Raw genomic sequence first — 22,245 nt, forward strand, 5'->3', positions numbered from 1 at the left:
CCCCTATTGATGTCCAAAAAAAGACCTCCCGATCAGTATCCGAGAGGTGCCAAGACATGCAAATGAAAGCCGAGAATAACACGCTGGTCCCCGACTGAATGAGGATCATGAGCTGAAAGAATTGATAGCCATAAGAATTCCCAGCAGAGAGAATCTTACCGGCAACACTCCAATCCCCAGCTGAGAGAAGCAAAATGAGAGAGTCTTATCGGTGAAAACCTTCACAGGCACCATAAGACGACGTAAGCTGAGAGAAGCAGAATGAGAGAGTCTTATCGGCGAAAACTTTCACAGGCACCATAAGGCGACGAGAACTGAGAGAAATGAGAGTCTTATTAGTGAAAACCCCGCGAAGGGCACTATGAGGCGACAAGATAGATTGGCGGAAAGGATCCGCATTTTGCGAAGAGGTGGGCACCTATTTATCCCCAGCAAGTGAAGACATCAGAAAGATTGATCAACACAAATAAACTGGGTTGATTAATCCGGAATGCACGACATGATCGTTGGAATCAGTTATACCACCCAGATAAGTTCATTTCTTTTCTTTTCACAACATTTGTTCAGAAAGATTTTCTCTTTTTTCTATCTTTTCATTTCTTTGTTTAAAAGACTTTTTCCAGATTTTTTTTTTTGAGAAAGGTCTTTCAGAGCTTACTACCAGTTGCCAAAATGGTCCAACGGAAAATGTGAAGAGGACAGGCCAGAGACAAGGCAATAAGACAAAAGACGTTGGTTGCAAGACCGAATAACATTGGTCTAAAATGGCAAGGAAAGTACAGGGAAGAACCGGAAAATAACAAAAAAAAGGGGGCATGTTGAGGAAATTGTGGGCCAAGTTCCAAGAGGATCCTCAGCAGAACTCCGACCGATTATCGACCAAGTTCCGAGGTAGTCGGACAACACAGAGTGGGAAAGGAAGAAAGGAAAATCCATCTTCAGCAAAATAACCCCCAGCAAGTTTTGAGACACAGAACGGGGAAAGGGATAAATGGAAAAACCATCCCCAGCAGAATGTTATCCCCAGCAAATAACGTCATCCCCAACAAGTTTTGGGAACACCAAACAGGAATAAGGGGAAGGGAACAATCATCCCTCATCAGGAGTGACATGACCACTCGCCATATTTTAAAAAAACTAACTAAATTTTCTTTGATTTGAACAGGAAAATAAAGTGTTGATGATGGCCGAAAGACACGCCATAAGAAAGATTGCCAGAACTGGGGCAGAAAATGTTCTGCCACAGTTGAAAATTTTCTCGGAGAATCGAGGAAACAAATTCAAGTTATTATCTAGCAATTAGGCGCCCACCTATATAACAAGGGAATACATTTCATGTCTTTAGCAATTAGGCGCCCACCTGTATAACAAGGGAATACATTTTATGTCTTTAGCAATTAGGCGCCCACCTGTATAACAAGGGAATACATTTCATGTCTTTACCAATTAGGCGCCCACCTGTATAACAAGGGAATACATTTCATGTCTTTACCCATTAGGCGCCCACCTGTATAACAAGGGAATACATTTCATGTCTTTACCAATTAGGCGCCCACCTATATTACAAGGGAATACATTTCATGTTTTTACCATTAGGTGCCCACCTGTATAACAAGGGAATACATTTCATGTCTTTACCATTAGGCGTCCACCTGTATAACAAGGAAATACATTTCATGTCTTTACCATTAGGCGCCCACCTGTATAACAAGGGAATATATTTCATGTCTTTACCATTAGGCGCCCACCTATACAACAAGGGAATACATTTCATGTCTTTACCCATTAGGCGCCCACCTGTATAACAAGGGAATACATTTCATGTCTTAGCATTAGGCGCCCACCTGTATAACGAGGGAATATTTTTAGTCTCAGCACTAGGTGCCCACCTGTATAACAAAGGAATACATTTCATGTCCTTACCAATTAGGCGCCCACCTGTATAACAAGGGAATACACTTCATGTCCTTACCAATTAGGCGCCCAGCTATATAACAAGGGAATACATTTCATGTCCTTACCAATTAGGCGCCCACCTGTATAACAAGGGAATATATTTCATGTCTTTACCAATTAGGCGTCCACCTGTATAACAAGGGAATATATTTCATGTCTTTACCAATTAGCCGCCCACCTATATAACCAGGGAATACATTTCATGTCTTTACCAACTAGGTGCCCACCTGTATAACGAGGGAATATTTTTCAGTCTTTACATTACAGGTCTTGAAATCTGTAACCCACCTAAAGGCAGAAGGTTACAACAAAAGATCCACAACATAATGCAGGAAGCCGCATCCTCAAGCGGACAGAACAAAATGAGGCAAACTGGTGTTGAGGAAACGCAAGAGGCCGGTGTCATCCCCGTCAGTTCTCAGAAGAAAGAAGCACCAGAATAGACGCAAGCCGACAAGAAAGCAAGGCATCAAGAACAAATGGAAGATAGATGGGATCTTGTAATCCGAAGTCTAGCCTAGCTTCTTGATTTTTCTTTTAAGCACGGTGTAATAAGGAGATCGGTAAGTAGTAGTAACAGCATGCAGCAGCAGTAACAGCAAAATTGTAGTCACATAGTAGTCCCAGCTACCAAAACTTCCCGAACTACATTGACCTCATTCTTGTTTAGCCCAGGATATGTAGGAAACCTTCGAGGCAAAGGTTCGGTCAAATCTTTCAAAAAATGCTTCACACGGAGTATTCCAACGGGCAAAAATCGCTCGTATCCGCTCACTTTATCTTTGCGCGAAAACCCTTCGTGCTTCCGGACAAAGAGGGGCAGCTGTGAGCACGTGATTTTTGCCTTATATGAGAATTACTCCCAAAAATTCAAAATAAAACGATTTTCTTTTGTGTGCAATTTTTGAATTTCTTAGCATTTTTCGGATAACTATTTGTATTTTTGTCTGCGCATGTTTATTTGTTAGATTAATAAAATATAAAAATATGTCGCATTTGCGTTTAATATTTAAATAAGTTTGTTTACAAAAAGATAAAATCATAACAATAATGTACGTTGCATTTTTAGCACTTAATGTCCAAATTGTGTGATTTTTTCATTAGTCGCTATTTAATTGTGTGTTAATTGTTATTAAGAGTTAATTAGTATTTTCAGATAATTTTGGGTTTTATAATTTAATCTTAGCATTCTAGCTTTATTATTATTTAGGAAATTGAATAAATAGAAAGGGATAAAAATAGAAGAGATCGGATTGGGCCTTTTCTTCAATTTTAAGTCACAGGCCCAAAGAGACCCAATCTTCCCAAACGACCCAGTCCATTTCAAACTGGGTCGACCCAGTCCATAACCCAAAAGACCCAAACCCCCTTTTCATTTTTCTTTCATTTTCAAAAAAAAAAAAAAAAAAAACCTAGACACACTACCCACCCCCCTCTCTTCTTCTCCACCTCTCTTCTCTCCAAAACACACACACACACACACAGCAACCCATCCATGGTTGCTGCTTGTTCTTCGTCTTCTCCTTCATCTTCTTCACGTACAAACCGCCATGGACGAGATCTTCGTTGCTTCTTCTTCGTCGATCTTCGTCGCTCTTCGCTGCCATGGCTGCTACGTCCACTACTTTTGCTTCTTCTTCCTCGTCGCCGGCTGCTCGATGATTCTTCTTCTCCGTTCACTGCTGCTACTGCCAGCTTCACGTCGTCCATGGTTGCTGCGTCCGTCGGATCACGTTGCTGCCCGATGACTCTTCTTCTCCGATTCACAGCTGCTGGCTGCTTCTTCTTCAGATCACGTTGTTGTTGCCTCTTCTTCTTCGTTCGTTCACTGCTGCTGCGTTCTTCACGTCCAACGCCGAGCTGTTGTCACTGCTGGTCGCTTCTTCTTCGTCTGTTCGTTGCTGCTTCTTCTCCTTCACGTCGCCATGGCTGAGGCTGCTCGACTGTTTCCACTATTGTTGCTTCTTCTCCGCCATGGCTGCCTTGTTACTCCTTCTTCGTATTCGTCCAAACGACCAAACTACTTTTCATTGATATTGCTGCTCCATCCAGCAGTGTCGCCACTGCATCGCAGCTTCTTCTTCTTCGTCGAATTAATTTGGGGCGATAATTGTTTCCAGGCAGATTTGTTTCATTCAAGTTCTTTGTCGTTTCGATCCGGTTAGTGGGTTTGAGTTTCATTTTGTCCGTATTTTGTTTTGATGTTCTCAGATCTAAAATCGATAAATGTTTGGTTCTTGTTTTGTTCGTGTTTATCGTTTTGTTAATTGGTTTCAGTTTGTTTCATGTGTTTTTTTTATTTATTAAAAGAAATTGTTAGTTTAATTTTAATGTTATTAGATTCAAATTGAAATTTAATTAATTAGTTTTTCAGATTGTTCATGTGTTTTTATTTATTAAAAGAAATTGTTAGTTTAATTTTAATGTTATTAGATTCAAATTGAAATTTAATTAATTGGTTTTTTCAGTTTGTTCATGTGTTTTTATTTATTAAAATAAATTTTTAGTTTAATTTTAATGTTGTTAGATTCAAATTGAAATTTAACTAATTAGTTTTTCAGTTTGTTTCATGTATTTTTTTTTAATGAAATTGTTAGTTTAATTTTAATGTTGTTAGATTCAAATTGAAATTTAATTAATTATTTCTTCAGTTTGTTTCATGTGTTTTTATGTATTTTTTAGAAATTGTTAATGTTGTTAGATTCAAGTTGAAATTCAATTAATTATTTCTTCTTCGGTTTGTTTTTATTCGTTTAAAAGAATTTAGTTGTAATATAGAAATATGTTAGTTTAATCGCTTGAATCATCCATCTTTGTTGATTAGTTTAGATTTAATTCGTGTTCATCTTTTGTTTGAAGTTCGTTCTTAATCCGGTGATTTAATGTGAGTTTATGTTTTAATTCTTGATTTAATTTGAATATTCATCTTTTTTGTAATGTTGTTGGATTTAGTTTAAATTTCAAATGATTATTGAATTTAAAAATTCAAATCTACTTGTTTGTTATGTTCAATTTGTTAATATTATTGAATCTGAAAATATATGTGTTGTTAAAAATATCGTTCAGTCAAAATAATTCCGATTGTTGCTTTGTTGTTCATCGTTTAAGTTTGAATTTGTTGATTGAACTGGATTAAGGATTGGTTATAGCTGGTAATTTAATTTTAAGTTCTTAGATAATTTTGATGTTTGAACAGATTTTGAATCAGGGCAGTAACAGTAGTTTTAGGGGTAAAACGGGAATTAACCAATTACATATTATTTAATTATGGTGGGAGACAAAACATAATGATAAAAGCAAAAAGAAAAAGGATAATAATGATGTGTTCTTTTGACCATTCAAAAAGAGGGAACATGGGGGGCCCATGTTGACTACTTTTACTAAAGTAAAAATTAGAATAGTGTAGGTAATAATAAAAGTTAAAAGGTGCACATAGTAAAAGAATATTGGGTTAAAAAGTAAAAGAGGTAAAAGGGGTAGTAATAATAGTTTAAAAGGTAAAAAGGAATTAGGTAAAAAGAAAAAAGGGAGGAGTCTTGCTTTGGATATAAAAGATGACTCATTTGACACTTAGGGGACGAAGAATTTTGGGGGAGATAAAAATTTCAGAACTAAAGAGGAGATAAGAACATACTTTTAATCTTGAGGAAGAGGATTCCTAAAATATCCGAATACTATTTCCGTGTATTCCTGAGTGTGATCTCTGCCTCCTGTTTGCTTCCGGGATTTTCAATTGGCTTCTTGAGTTAACTGTTGGTCCTTTGTTATTGCTTTATTGAGTGGTTGCTGGAATTTCTGTTTGGTTTTCAAGTCTACTGCTGGGTTTTCTGACTGCTGGTTGTTTGTTGTTGCTGCGCTGTTTCTACTGATGCTGATCATATTCTTCCTTTCCTTGTATTCAAATACCAGGTACACTAATCTGAATCATTTCGACATATGCATTGAAGCTGAAATGAAATGGCCAGAAGATTTATGCTTCTAATTATAGAATATTCGTATTTTTTTTTGTTAGATATTCATTATGTGTTTCATGTTATATAAATGGTGGAAGTTTGTATAATGTGAAGCGTTAAATTGCGGAACTAGTGGATGAGTGTCGGTATGAACACCATAAGTATTAGTTTCGGCTTTGTTAATTTTTAGGTTAAAATCGCATTCAAATCGTTAGTAAATAGTCAATATAGGAAATCGATTTAATTTGGGGGGGGGGGAAGGTTAGTAAAATCTGGATTTGAATTTGCAATTTTGGAATAGAAGCAATTTGAGTTTTTTTATCTTTAAATCTTGATAGTAACGAAGATCCGTAAATATTAGGCAAATATAATAGGCCAATAATTTCGTAGAATCAGCAGGCTTGATTTTTTTTTATGTGTGATTCAACGTTACAAGGCTAAGAACATTAATCCATTAGGTGCGAGTTTGAGCAAGATGAGTCAACGTTTAAGTTTAATAAACTTTCTAATAAACTTTAGTAATTATGGTTAAATCTAGTTTTAAATGGTCGTGAATAATTAATTCCAATAGTTTTTTTTTCTATAACAATGTGAGTTTTAAGCTAGCTATAATTGATTTCTTTTGAATTTTAGTTGTCGAATTTCGTATTTTATTTACAATTTCGATTTTTTTTAATAAAATTCCTTTCCATTAATATTTGTCTTAATCTAGCAATTAGTATGTTATGTTTTATTATTATTTTTTTATCTCGTAATTAATCAGGAAATTTTATTTTTATTTTAGAGACTCGTTTAAATAGAAATGTAGTCACTTTAGGATATCCTTAAATTAAAGGAGGCGTGCCTCGCCACAGTAAATCGCACATTGCGGGGCCCTCAATAAAAAGACTCAATAACCGGATAGACTTTGGAGTTTGCCGTCTAGTGAATTTTCACGGCCTCTTCCCAAAATAACGATACGCTAGTCGCTTCAGGCGCGTCCTTAATAAATTACTTTCTTATATACGAGTGTGCATTTATGTGACCCAAATCCAAATCTCAACGGAGTCGAAATGTGTCGATAACCACGGGTACATTGACTGTGACGTGGTTCGTGATACGTTTTCACAATGTTGCAATTCTCCGTAAAATAATAACAATAATAATAAAATTGATAAAGGCGGTTCAAGTTAAAATTTGCATATAAGTTCTTAATTGTTAAAAATCAGATAAATAAGCCGAATATAACAGTTGAGCAACCGTGCTAGAACCACGGAACTCGGGAATGCCTAACACCTTCTCCCGGGTTAACAGAATGCCTTATCCGGATTTCTGGTTCACGGACTATAATACAGAGTCATTCTTTTCCTCGATTCGGGATTATAACCGGTGACTTGGGACACCATAAATCTCCCAAGTGGCGACTCTGAATCTTAATAAATAAATCCCGTTTCGATTGTCCTTTAATTGGAAAAACTCCTTGTACCCTTGCGGGTGCCGGAAAAAGGAGGTGTGACAAGCGCTATAATAAGTCAGATCGAGGCATAAATAAATAAAAACATGCTGCGACGTGCAACCCGATCTCATAAATATCACTCACAATCAATCCCTCGGCCTCACTCAGTCATCAAGCTCTCTAGTCCCTTGGGCTCACAACGGTCATACTAAGCAACCCTAATCAATTATATGAGATGTGACAATATACAACAACAGAGACTGAGATATAATACGTAAAAATGAATGTGACTGAGTACATCATTGCAATTAAGCAAATAAATCAACAACAAAGAACGACCATTGTGGGTCCCAATAGTACCGACATATAGCCTGAACATGATTTCTAGCATAAATTACAGCTCAAGTGCTCTAACACATAGAGTATAGTAAAAATGTTCTTATAAGATAGCTACAGAGTTCCATGGAATCGACTAAATCACAATGCACACATGGACGCCCAAACGCCCGTCACCTAGCATGCGCGTCACCTCAACATCAATCACATAACATGTAATTCGGGTTTTCATACCCTCAACACCAAGTTTAGAAGTATTACTTACCTCGAACAAGCCAAACCCAATACTGAGCAATCCAAACAGTGCTCCAAAATGCCATCACGCGCGTACTAACCTCCGAACGACTCAAAACTAGCCAAAAGTAACTCAAATACATCAAATAATGCCAAAGGAAACAAACCCAATCGATAAAGGTCGAATCTTTAATCAAAAGCCCAAAATCGACCAAAAAGTCAAACCCGGGCCCGCGCCTCGGAACCCGACAAAACTTATAAAATTCGGCGACCCATTCAATTACGAGTCAAACCATACTAGTTTCACTCAATTCCGACTCCGAATCGATGATCAAAACTTAAAAATTCTCTATATAAAATTTTGGACAAAACTCCCAAATTTTCTCTTTAAAATTCACAATCCAATTACCAAAAGCGAAGATAGATTCTCAATTTGCAGTTGCAAATCAAGCTATTTTTGATTTTTTCCAATTAATGAAGAAGGTCACATGTCTAATAATAAAATGGGTCAAGTAATTTTGTGGATCTTTAAAAACTTATTTTTAATTTTATGATCGTACTTTTTTTTATATTTATGACCAATACGAGAGATTTACTTTTACACTTAAGAAATTTAGAAGTATCATTTTTTAATTTTAAAATTATAAAGGGGTATGATAACTTGAAAACTGGCCAACTATCCCTAATTACATTCATTTTTGTGTCCCATGACTTTTGGACTGTTGGGCTTTAAGCTCCATCTAAGAACCCACCGTCAAAACGGGCCGGGTCTATTTGAAGTTGAGGGTTTTTCCAGTAATTGGGCAAAGGGTTTTAGGCCTCGCACTCGAACCAAGCTTTTCTCCCTTTTCCTATATAGCCGCAGTCAGCAAGAAGAAGACGAAGAAGAAGGGAAACAAAATAAATTCCTTTCTTATATTTTTGTTTATTTATTTATTTTTTGTATTCAGAGTTCCAACACGTACAACAGTTGCAATGGCTACTCTCGTTCCTCCGTCAACTACAGTTCCACCGGCGGCAGGTTCAAAATTGCCGGCCGTAGAATCGGAGAAAGTTGATTACTTGAACTTGCCTTGTCCCATTCCTTATGAAGAAATTCATCGCGAAGCTCTCAGTTAGTATCATCCTTTATTACTTTGCTGATGATCATTGTTGCTTTAATTATTTTAACACAGTAAATTTGTTGGGACGTCTAAAATATCAAGTATTTCTAGTAATTTTTATTTTTATTATTATGTTTTATTTTGTATAATATTGGCCTAAGATGAGTTTGTAAGGAGTAACATGGTCGGTAATGATCAGCGGTGGAGACCGGATTTTAATGCAATAGTATAATGAAATAAGTTCCAGTAGAGCGGAATAGATATGGAGGATTAATATGGCTGGCCTAATTAGGACGTCCTGAATTGTTTCAGAATAGCGGAAATGGATGTAGAAGATTTGATAGCATAATGAATATAACAGAACGAATACAGTAGATGATTTATATAGTTATAGAGGTGGATGTAGAGCATCACTTATGGGTTCATCTGAACCCAAACTTTGATTCAGGTCCTGTATATATATAATAATGAATTCACTAAATATCCACAAATAATAGATTTTGAACCCATTTAATTGAATGAGTTGTGGTAGAATTCCGAACTTGAACCCATGATGTTCAAATCCTGGATAGGCCTCTGTATGTAGTAGACCCCAGTTAGTTGGGGTGGTAGGATAATGAAATGGTTGGGTGCTGAATGCATAAAGAAGATTTATGGTGAATCCTAACTAGTCGCTTTCCTGTTGTCTGCAGATTGTTTGGTGTATTCTAAGAAATGTAATGCAATTAGAATATGCAGTTTCAATTACATATGGTTTTCTTGTTGTTGCTGTTAATACCCCACTGACTTGATTTCACAAAGGCAGTGCAAAATTGAACCTATATTTTCTCAATGGATACAATCAGCTCATGGTAAAACTTCATATTACCACGCCACATGCACTTTCTGAATTTCAACATTCAAGTGCATTTCTATGTCTGCTAAAAGAGTAGTTTAAATATTAGTGATTTTACTAGGTGGGGTTCAGTATGTGTTGAGGATTTTGTAGTGCAAATGATTTTGTGGCAATCTGTTATGAATACTCTCGTACATCTGTGATAGAAACATGGAAGTAAAGGCTGTTATAAAAAACAGTAGATAACATGTAATATTTGGAAGTGACTTAGAGATGTCAGAGTACTAAGTCTATGCAAGCTATTTAATGTTGTATAAATGATACCAAACAGACTTTTGTTTTGATGTAGAAGAACAAAAGAATATTCCATAGTTTGGTGGCGTGTCTTGGTATTAAACAGTTATACGATGAAATTTGAGGAAAGTGTCAATGAACCAAGTTGTATTTCCGCTTGGTAGACTATACCATATTTGTATGTTTTTAAGACGACTGATGAAATTTTATAGATAGTGGAAGAGTGATATCCACATGATGTTTATTGATACAAAGAAAGCATATGACAAAGTGCCAATAAAAGTTTTTGTTTGTATTGAGAAGAAAGGATCCATATCAAGTACATATAACAATGGACGTAGCAATTTGTATCTAGGTAAGCATAATCTGGCTCAGACACTACCACTATTCAAAAAAATGATATAATGATATGGATGAAGGAGCAGTTACTAGTGTGAGAACCGAGGGAGGAGTTTTGAATTACTGTGGGTTTACACCGTCTCTACCCTGAGCTAATACTTGTTACACTTACATTAGGTTTGTTTTGTCGGGACTTGTTGTATTCTAGTTTGATATTTATTTATGTAGGAATAAGTTTGAGTTCTAGAGAACCTCTAGTGGTAGAGAACTCCAATTTTTCCTTAAAGTATAAATTATTATTTAATATGGAATGAAATGGGCTTGAATAGAGCAGATTGGATACAGAGGATTCATATATCTAACCTCAACTGGTTTGAGTTAGAGTGGTAGTTGATTATTGTTGTGAACGTTTCTAGGTTTAGCAAGAAAGACCGCCTCTTCATTCAAAATCAACAATGCATATAAAAAAGAGGTTGCGCCAGGAGTTGTTAGATGCATCATGTGTGCCTGTTTCAACTAAAATTATTTCGAGTAGTCCTCTTTATCAAAACCTTGAGCTAGTTGTTTAAACCACTATGAGGTTAAACCAATGCAGTGGCTTCTATTGCAGTTTTAGTTTTTCCTTTTATTAGTCTCAAGGTACGCGCTTTGCGTGTGTACCCCTGTCCATATGTATATAATTTTTATATTTGGTACTAAATATTAAGACTTTGATTTATACAAGGAAGAAATTTAGTTGATTTTAGTGTCTAAATATTATTCCTACATTATAATTCAAATATGTGAAGTTTTAATAAATAAAATTTTAATTAATTTAAAGTCCTAAATATTAGGAATAATGTTTAAATGACAATTTTATCTAATGTGAACTCTTTTTTAAAGGGCAAATAAAGTGACGAAATTTCACTAAGATGTTTCGTACTTTTAATATAGTATAGATATAGATATAAATAGATTAACAAAATTTTAATAGGACGTTTTACTTATTCAATAAGGACTTTCTAATTTTAAAACAAAAATAAATATAAAAGGACTTTCTAATTGAAACTTTATTGCATATCGTTATGTACTTAGTAATCAAATATGGATTTAAAAGTCATTTTTCTAATTTACATTGATATTTGAATCTTCCTTACTTAGTATTCCAATAAAGTCTTTTGATTATAAAATCGAACGAAGATATGGATTATATATCCAAATAAGGAAAAAATTAATAATAAAAATTTTAGTTAATTTTAAAGTCCTAATTATTAGGAGGACAATTTAAATTACAATTTAGTCTAATGTGAAATCTATATTTAAAGGGTAAAAAAGACGAACGACATTTCACTAAGGGTCTTCATACTTTTAATATAGTATAGATGTTCATATTTGATAAGCTTCGGTGTTCTTAAGTCTGACACTTACTCCAATATTTATGTTATTGTTATTGCTTTTATGAAGGAATAACCAATTCATGTCTCTATTGGCAGTGTCTTTAAAGCCGGAGCTTTTTGAAGGGTTGCGTTTTGACTTTACCAAAGGACTTAATCAGAGATTTTCACTCAGTCATAGGTAGATTTTACATACTTGAAAGATATATCATATTCGTTGCTATATTCTCTCTATTGATAGAGGGAGAGAGGTGTTTTCTTAGTGATAATAAATGTGTTTCAACCTTTTCTCAGTGTTTTTATGGGACCTACAGAACTTCCTACTCAGTCTGCAGACATCGTTAAAATACCAACTGCCCACTACGAGTTTGGTGCTAACTTTATAGATCCAAAGGTCTGTAATTGATTTTATTCTTTCCAAGTGCCTGAACTCTTTGAGGATCTTATTCTGGCAGCAATGACTTCTGATATGGTACAGATGATGCTTATTGGGAGAGTATTGACAGACGGGAGGGTGAATGCTAGGGTGAAGTGTGATTTGTCTGAGAATCTTTCGTTGAAAGCCAATGGTCAAGTAAATATTTGATATTTTCAACTGTTGCTTTTCCTTCCATAATTTTATGTGGAGCGACTAGCATATCTCACAATTTTAATCTTTTTAACAGCTAACTGGTGAACCGCACATGTCGCATGGCATGGTTAATTTCGACTACAAGGTAGACATGCATATGTTTTAATAAGATTTAATTGGTAAATCCAGGCCAGACTGCACATTTCCTATTTCATTCAAGTAGTAATATTCACATATCACGCTGTAGGCCATTTGACTTGAGGATAATGATTGCTGTAAGTCTTTGTTGTTGTTGTTGTATATAAGGGTAAAGACTACAGGACTCAATTTCAACTTGGCAATGGTGCATTATTTGGAGCCAGCTACATCCAGGTATCATATAAATTTGTTACTCTCTGTTTAAGATAATGAATACATCCTAGAAGACTGAAAAAAATCAGAAAGTAAATGGCCTTTTCTCAGCCCATTGGTGATTGGTTATAATGCTTTAGGCATTTATGTCCTCAAGTTGCATGACATATTGTGAAGTTTCAGACATAGTTTTAGTGGTTCAGAAAACTTGCACCCAATGCGATGAGTTGGAATAAGGTGTTATCATTGTACATTTGTGTGAATTTAAAAAAAATGAAAGATAAATAATGTGTAACATTGTGCTGTCAACTGGGATTAAAAGCCTAAAAAGTGGGAGAGAGAGCTAGGGGAACCATCAGGAAATAGTTCTTATAGCATCAAAAAGAGATCAATGGTAATACTGTTTGATAGGAAACCAGATTACTTAATTGAATAAAATGCTATGAAGAGAAAAAAAACTAGTGACTGATGTGGGTCACATTCTCTAACAACTGGGAATAAAATACTAAAGTATTTCTTTACTAGATTTAGTAACTAGACCTCAGATCGTTCCCTCAACCCCGGATGACAAGAAGGCAGTGCCAACCACTGTGTACTCCCTTTGGCCACAAAATGTATTCCGTGACCAGAACTGTGTCATGCTACTCAATCAGCATCATTACTTCATAAAAGTAACCGTTTCCAATAAAAAGAAAACCTCCATCATTTACTTTTCACCAGAATAGCCCGTTGAAATAGTAGACAATTTCCACCGGCCTTTAGTCTGGCCCTTCCCCGGATCCCGCGCATAGCGGGAGCTTAGTGCACCGGGCTGCCCTTTTTTTAAGTCTGGTATTTAAGTTAGCCAATGAGTAACTGTAAATTTGAAATCTGTTTGACCATCATTGTTGTGGTAAAAAATGTCATAAGTTCAAATCTTGTCATTTGAAATATTCTTCTTTCTGGAGAGTGATGAAGGATCAATTGACACCAATTAAAGCAGTTTATTTTATGAGACGATATGCTGTCATATGCATGCAAGATGTATTGGGGGCACATAGAGAATCCTTTTCTTTTAGTCTTATCTCTGCAAAGGTCCTTTTTTTTTTGTGTGTGTGTGGGGAAGGGGGGGGGGGTTCACTTGATTTGTTGTGGATTTGGAAAACCAAGCAACACGAAACGTTCGTGGTTGCACGTGGTTTTGAGTGTGAACGAGTATTGGGGATGGATGCTTATTAGTTGTTAGGCATAGACGTGGTTTGGTTTTGTGTCATTTAGAGTTTGTTTAGAAGAGGTCATCCCACGGCGAAAGACTTCAAAGTGGAGATTCCTAGTGAATAGTTTTCAGATTAGTTGTCTTGATACTGCACGGTCTATTTGTGTCAGTGGGAGGAAATATTTGAAAGGAGAAGGAAAATAGGATAGTGCAGATGCAAGCCCTTCTTTAAGAGGATTGAGCCTCCACTGTGTCTTTAATGGTTGGGAACTTGTATAAGTCCAATTTAAATGTCCCTACTCCTGCACAAGTAACGGGGATGCATGCTTATTGGTTGTTAGGCATAGACGTGGTTTGCATTTGTGTAATTTAGAGTTTGTTTTGAAGAGGTCATCCCACGGCGAAAGACTTCAAAGTGGAGATTCCTAGTGAATAGTTATCAGATTAATTGTCTTGATGGCTGACACTGCACGGTCTATTTGTAATGGTTGGAGGCATGATTTGAAAGGAGAAGGAAATATGGTAAGGATAATGCAGATGCAAGCCCTTTTTAAGAGGATTGAGCCTCCGCAGTGTCTTTAATGGCAGGGGACTTGTATAAGTCCAATTTAAATGTCCCTACTCCTCACTTTGGGCCTCTTTTGGCCCATTTTGCTTGAAGATTCTTTTGGAATTAAAAGATGAATTATCTAAAAAGATTACCAAATTGGGCTGTGTGTATGGTTGTGCTTCCGGAGGTACTATTGCTTAGATATGCTCTTCTTTATAGTTGCTTCGATCGCATTAATAATATAAAGGTTGCGATTGGCACTTATCAAAGTTTTTATTATAAAAGATTGTGATTAGTACTTTTCTTCTTTTGGTTGTGTTCCTTAATGGTCACTCTAATACAAACTTATCATCATCCTTCTTAAATTGGAGAGTAGAGACTGTAATGGACTTATTGAAAAGTGAGAGTGGAGATTGCAAATACTATAACAATATTATCTTCCACTTTTGTTCCTCTGGGGATAATCTGATAAATTGGGATGATATCATATATCTACCACCTATTGGTCAAATCATGGATTCCTTATGGTTCTTATGAAATACCAGAGAATGAGTAAAGATGTCGTCCTGATTGAGGGCCAATATCGTATGCAGATGAATTGTGTGGTATTATGCTTTTAGCTTTTTAACTGAACCTTTACATGGTCTTGCAGAGTGTCAGTCCACATTTGTCTCTGGGTGGGGAGGTATTCTGGGCTGGTCAGCATCGGAAATCTGGCATTGGTTATGCTGCTCGCTACAACACAGATAAAATGGTATTCTGCCTATTACTAGATGATAGAACATTTTTTCATCCAATCATTTTTTATCTGGACTCGAGGTATTTTAATATTGTTTGAAAGATGGATGATTTGTTTGAGACTGAGGCGTACTTTTTATTGTGTTGGATACATGATAGCAGCTTAAGTTTCATTTCTGTTGGACAGTTAGTTTTTTTCTAGTTGCCTGCTAACTATTCTGTTAATTGAGAGGCCTTCTGTTTATTTTTCCTGTTATTGTCCTTCCAGAAAACTAACACGTATATCATGCTAGTGAAGTAGTGAGGCATTTGATTGAATGCTTTATCTGAGGTGTTCTTTCAAAAGCTATATTTTCAAGGCCATGGTGATTTTTCTCTTTCCTCTGTAGTATGAATAGCTTTAGAATAAAATTAAACTGCAGGTCTTCCGGATGCAAAAGGGTTTATATTCTGTCATTTTGTCCAAATACTTCCAATGATATATACAGTGGGACAGGAACATCAAAATATTCATGTTTCTGAGTAAATCCCTCAAAGAGAAAAATTTGGCCGATTTCACCAGCATTTACTACTTGCAGTTGTCTTTTTGTAGGTGTCCTTATCTTTCTAGGTTCTCTATTAATGTTTTTCGCATTATTCAGTGTTTGTTAACTTATCTGCAGGTTGCTTCAGGGCAAGTTGCTAGCACTGGGATGGTGGCACTGAGTTATGTTCAGAAAATTTCTGAAAAGGTTTTAAGAGTCACCAGTATCTTAACGACTGCATTTGTGACTTGCTTTTCTTAAACGCTTTTCTTCCATGCAGGTGTCTCTAGCATCAGACTTTATGTACAACTACATGTCTAGAGATGTTACAGCAAGCTTTGGTTATGATTACATCCTTCGGCAGGTAATTTTTTGTGGTAAAGTTTTTTCCGAAAATTTTAATTATTTCCTGCAGGCTAGTTTTGGTATAACACTCCTGTGCATTTCCAGCAATTTTGCAGTTTCCTGTTGGCTTTGAAAAGCCTCTCTGTAAGACGTCTATAGTTTTTCCGCTCTAGTTTTTAACCTGGTGATCGATGTTGTGAATTGTACTATTTGCTGCTACTCTGCAGAGTCTAGCGGAAAATGAAAGCTCCAAATTTAATGCCCAAAATTGTCATTATTGTTTTCGAAACAATTGCATGCGACTCCAATAGATCATTTCTTGCCCTTAGGTTTTTGACACCTTGATGGTAGAACGATGCTAACATTATAATCCAGTCTAAGTTAAAGACTGACTACCGCCTCTTCCCTGTATATTTCATGGACAGATTTGGTTTGTGCCTGTGAGTCTGCATCCTTTCTTGATTCCTAATTACCTACCTTTCTCTTCATCATTTAAGATATAGGTACTACCTTGTTTTTATCTGTTTTTTATTTTTATTTTTTATCTTTCTGCTATGTGGCATTTCATTTCTTTGTGCTATGTGACATCTTATTTTGTGCTACCTAAGCGTGGTAAGGTAGATAATTGGGGGTATCTTTTGTTGAGACATATCTTTGTGTAGATTTTCTACTTTTTTGGATACCACCTGTGTACGGGGTGTTCTCTGACAAGTGGTATACAAGGAAAATTTCCTAAATACTGGGACTCTTAATTATGATAGAACTAGGGAAATAGTAAATACTGTGCTGTTAACCTAAAGTTATAGAATCTAGTATGTTCTAGCATCTAACTAAATCAATTCTCTCCACTTTCAACATAGACATTACAAACTTTTTGTGGGCTGCTATTATGCTTTTTGTGAAGGGTTCTGAAAGCTCATTAAGTTGATCTTATTTTCGTGACTGCATTGTGGCAAAGTTGGGACATCTAATCAACCTTGCTCATCATGACTTCAATGTTTAGTGATTCAATATTGTATGCATGCATTACAGTGTCGTCTCAGAGGGAAGATTGATTCCAATGGATGTGTTGCTGCTTTCCTGGAAGAGCGCTTGAACATGGGTCTTAATTTCGTTCTTTCAGCTGAGGTAGGGTGGTATTTTGACTTTTTTATCTTGTCGTAGCTCCTTTCCAAAATACATGTTCTTCCATCCCCGTCTCCTTTTCCTTCTGGGTTGAGGTCTCTCCCTCTCTCCATGACAATGAAATACGAAAAGCTTCTTGATTTTTGCCAACCTTTTTGGTATTTTAACACATTCGACCGGTCGGTCAAAAATAATTACAGCCGCTAGCCAAGTATATAAATTTATACATTAATTCTGTACAAAATTTGTTGAGTATATGTATAGTATGCATTAATGTACAGAAAATATACATGCACCAGCTATTATTTTGAAGGACGGCTATACTGTGTAAAAAAGCCACGTTTGCTTATAAGTTTCACCTATTTTTTTTCCGCTAAGAAATCTGAGGGCCAGCTAGTGCATGGCTTGAAACTCGGTTGATAAGGGGCACACCCCTTTATCTATTCTTTTCCGTCTTGTTTTTACTAGTTGGAACCTAATCTCGCACAGTTTGGCTGTATAACTTTCAGTAGTATCCTAAATATGTCCCTTATTGCTTGTTCAGGTCGATCATAAAAAGAAAGACTACAAGTTTGGCTTTGGACTCACCGTTGGAGAATAGAGGAGGCAGCTTTAACAGGGGATTATGTTTTATAATTTGAGCGCAAGATTAAATTGAAAGCATCTTTAACAAATGATTCTTTTTCTCAGTGATCAGAAGCAAAACACCAGTTTTGTATCTTTATTGAGCGACATTGTTTTTAGAGCATATCAACTGGTGCAACTAGTCACTAGTAGTTGATTTTGCAATTTGAGACATTCTTTAGATAGTTTAGAATTGTAGAGGTGACTTTATTCAGCTAGAGAGATCTACCATTCTGATTTTACTGTGTGATACATTGCCTACTCTGTGGTTAATAATTCCAAGGTTTTAAATCATATAATTCAACTCAGATTTTGGAGGCATATGAATATCAATTATCTATGTTCGCTTCAAGCTAGTTAGAGTCGGCTATATAGATTTTCTGTAGCCAATTTGAAATTTTCTAATGTTTTAAAGGGTGTAAATCATACAGATACAACCTCAGCTGTGAGACACAAACAATAGGGTTAAAAAAAGGAAAGAAGAAAGAGGATTGTATTTGTATTTCAGAGATATGTTTTTAATTAATGAGATAGTTTGATAAATATATTTGTTTTTTGTAAGGATATTTTCTTTGAAGCTATTAATTTTTTGCTTCTTTTGTTTGCAGTTTTTTTCCCCATAAGCGGAAAAATTATTTTTGTTGTTCAAAAGCACTTTTTGTTTTTGATCAAATACTTCAAATCTTCACAAAAGGATTCTTTTAATAGTGTTTGAAAATCACCATGTAATTACTCATAGGTTGTGTAATTAGTACCTTAATAATTACATTGAATAGTAATTACAAAGTCATGTTTGTTTGTCATCTCGCAATTACAATGTAATTATTTGTGTTATGTTTGGTTGCACGAGTGTAATTGCATAGTAAAATATTTTTTATTTAAAATTGTCACGACCCGGAATGCAACCGAACTCAACCAGAACTCACACTTTGAAAACTTAGCATATAACTGACTATCCCTAGAGTCTGAAGAACCACTCTGAGATGCTGCTCGTGCTCCTCCCGGCTGCGGGAATATATTAAAATATCGTCCATGAAGACTATCACGAACGAGTCTAAATAAGCTCGAACACTCGGTTCATCAAATCCATAAAAGCTGCCGAGGCATTTGTCAACTCGAATGACATAACCAGGAACTCATAATGCCCGTACCGAGTGCGGAAAGCTGTCTTAGGGGACATCAGATGCCCTAATCCTCAACTGATGATAGCCAGATCTCAAATCAATCTTTGAAAATACCTTGGCACCCTGAAGCTGATCAAACAAATCATCAATCCTTGGCAATGGATACTTATTGTAACCTTATTCAACTGCCGGTAATCAATACACATTCTCATTGAACCATCCTTTTTCTTAACAAACAACACCGGCGCACCTCAAGGCGAAACACTGGGTCTAATGAAACCCTTCTCAAGCAAGTCTTGCAACTGTTCCTTCAACTCTTTCAACTCAGGCTGGTCCATACGATACAGCAGGATAGAAATGGGTTGGGTGCCCGGAGCCAAATTAATGCAGAAGTCAATATCCCTGTCAGGTGGCATACCCGGCAGGTCTAAAGGGAAAACCTCAGGAAACTCACGAACAACGGGCACAGAATCAATAGAGGGAACTTCAGCACTAGAATCACGAACATATGCCAAATAGGCCAAACACCCCTTCTCGACCATATGCCGAGCCTTCACATACGAGATAACACTACGGGTAGAATGACTAGAAGTCCCTCTCCACTCTAAACGAGGCATACCTGGTAAAGCTAAGGTCACAGTCTTGGCATGACAGTCCAAGATAGCATGGTAAGGTGATAACCAGTCCATCCCTAATATAACATCAAAAAATCAACCATGTCTAAAAGCAACAAATCTATGCGAGTCTCAAGACCCCCAATCGCTACCATACAAGAACGATGGACTCGATCTACCACCATAAAATCACCCACCGGGGTAGACACATAAACCAGAACACTCAATGAATCACTAGGCATAATCAGGTACGGTGCAAAATAAGATGATACATACGAGTATGTAGACCCCGGATCAAACAACACTGAAGCATCTCTATCACAAACCAGAACCGTACATGTAATAACTGCATCTGAAGCCTCAGCCTCGGGCCTGCCTGGGAGAGCATAACATCGGGGCTGGGCCCCACCACCCTGAATCACATATCTGGGACGGCCTGCTGCAGGCTGGCCTCCACCTCTAGCGGTCTGAGCTCCACCTCTAAATCCTCTACCTCCACCTCTAGCACCTCTACCCCGCCTCTAGCTGGCTGGGCGGTCTGTGGAACACCTGGTGCCTGGACCATAGCACGGGAACCCTGCTGCTGCGACTGAGTAGCTACCAACCTTGGACAAGTCCTCCTTATATGACCATACTCACCACACTCAAAACACCCACCTGAGTGATGTGGCTGAGGAAACTGAGACTGACCCTGGCGACCCGGATGACCACCCTGAAAACTCTGGAGCGGCGGTGCACTGATATGAGCTGGTGGTGCACTGTAGGACTGTTGATCAGAATACTGCATCTGCGGACCACGGCTACCTGAAGCATCGTGAGAGACTTGAAGAGCTGACTGAAAGGGCCTAGGAGGATGGCCTCTACCATATGAATCTCTGCCTCCAGACGAGGCACCACTGAATATACCTGAATGACGGGGCCTCTTATCCGACCCATGACCACCTCCCTACGACAGGACCATCTCCACTCTTCGGGCCACATTGGCCGCCTCCTGAAAAGTAATCTCACTCCCAGCCTCCCTAGCCATCTGAAGACGAATCGGCTAAATAAGACCATCAATAAACCTCATCACCCTCTCTCTCTCGGTAGGAAGTATGACAAGAGCATGGTGAGCTAAGTCGATGAACCTGGTCTCATACTGGGTAACTGTCATGGAACCCTGCTAGAGGCACTCAAACTGCCTCTGATAAGTCTCTCGTTGAGTAATGGGGAGAAACTTCTCCAAAAGTAGCTGTGTGAACTGCTCCCAAGTCAAGACTGGCGATCCAGATGGTCTAACTAAGCAATAATCCCTCCACCAAGTCTTGACGGATCCAGACAAGAGAAATGTAGCAAAATCAACCCCATTGGTCTCAATAATACCCATGTTCCTGAGAACCTCGTGGCAGCTGGGGGATCCTCAGTAGATGCACCGCTGAAAGTGGAAGTGAAGAGCTTGGTGAACCTATCCAGCCTCCACAAAGCAAGAGGGTATTCAGGTTGATCCGAAGAAGATTGAGGCAGTCAAGAACTGGCCTAGACCAGCTTCAGCTACAGATATTCGGAGTTTCTTGGGATTGGCAGGCTACTATCGTCGGTTCGTGGAGGGGTTTTCATCTATTGCAGCCCCGATGACCAGGTTGACCCAGAAGGGTGCCCAGTTCAGGTGATCGGACGAGTGTGAGGAGAGCTTTTAGAAGCTCAAGACAGCTCTGACTACGGCACCAGTATTGGTTTTGCCCACAGGTTCAGGTCCTTATACAGTTTATTGTGATGTATCTCGTATTAGGATTGGTGCAGTGTTGATGCAGGATGGCGAGGTCATTGCTTATGCTTCGCGGCAGTTGAAGATTTATAAGAAGAACTATCCGGTTCATGATTTGGAGTTGGCATCCATTGTTCACGCATTGAAGATTTGGAGGCATTATCTGTATGGCGTGGCATGTGAGGTGTTCACGAATCACAAGAGTCTTCAGTATTTGTTCAAGCAAAAGGAGTTGAATTTGAGGTAGAGGAGGTGGTTGGATTTGTTGAAGGATTATGATATCACTATCTTATATCATCCGGGGAAGGCCAATGTCGTGGCCGATGCTTTGAGTAGGAAGTCAGCCAGTATGGGCAGTCTTGCTTATATTCAGGTTGGTAAGAGACCGCTTGCTTTGGATGTTTACGCTTTGGCCAATCGGTTTGTGAAGTTGGCTGAGCCTAGTCGTGTATTAGCTTGCACAATCGCCAGTTCTTCTTTATTGGAGCGTATCCGTGATCGGCAGTATGATGATCCCCATTTGTGTGTTCTTAGAGACACGGTGCAGCGCGGAGGTTCCAGGCAGGTTACCTTAGATAATGATGAAGTTTTGAGGTTGCAGGGTCGAGTTTGTGTGCCTAATGTGGATGGGCTTCGAGAGTTGATCTTAGAGGAGGCCCATAGCTCTCGGTACTCTATTCATACGGGCGCCGCAAAGATGTATCAGGATTTGCGGCAACATTATTGGTGGCGGAGAATGAAGAAGGATATCATAGCATATGTGGCTCGTTGTTTGATTGTCAGCAGGTCAAGTACGAGCATCAGAGGCCTGGTGGGTTATTTCAGAGGATTGAGTTTCATGAGTGAAAGTGGGAGCGGATCACTATGGACTTCGTTACTGGA

The 22,245-nt window shown here is 37.7% G+C and overlaps 1 protein-coding gene across 1 annotated transcript; it reads left to right on the plus strand.

The window, feature by feature from the left end:
• Positions 1-8,704: 8,704 nt before the first annotated feature.
• On the plus strand, positions 8,705-18,202 carry LOC104248696 (mitochondrial import receptor subunit TOM40-1-like). The gene is made up of 11 exons (XM_009804997.2): positions 8,705-9,028; positions 11,958-12,039; positions 12,153-12,252; positions 12,337-12,432; positions 12,524-12,574; positions 12,736-12,801; positions 15,178-15,279; positions 15,926-15,994; positions 16,068-16,151; positions 17,165-17,260; positions 17,802-18,202. Exons 1-11 carry the CDS (start codon positions 8,890-8,892, stop codon positions 17,856-17,858), a joined length of 942 nt encoding a protein of 313 aa, XP_009803299.2. The 5' UTR covers positions 8,705-8,889; the 3' UTR covers positions 17,859-18,202.
• Positions 18,203-22,245: the final 4,043 nt, after the last annotated feature.

This window comes from Nicotiana sylvestris, chromosome 2, assembly GCF_000393655.2.
Source record: "Nicotiana sylvestris chromosome 2, ASM39365v2, whole genome shotgun sequence".
NCBI classification, from domain to species: domain Eukaryota; kingdom Viridiplantae; phylum Streptophyta; class Magnoliopsida; order Solanales; family Solanaceae; genus Nicotiana; species Nicotiana sylvestris.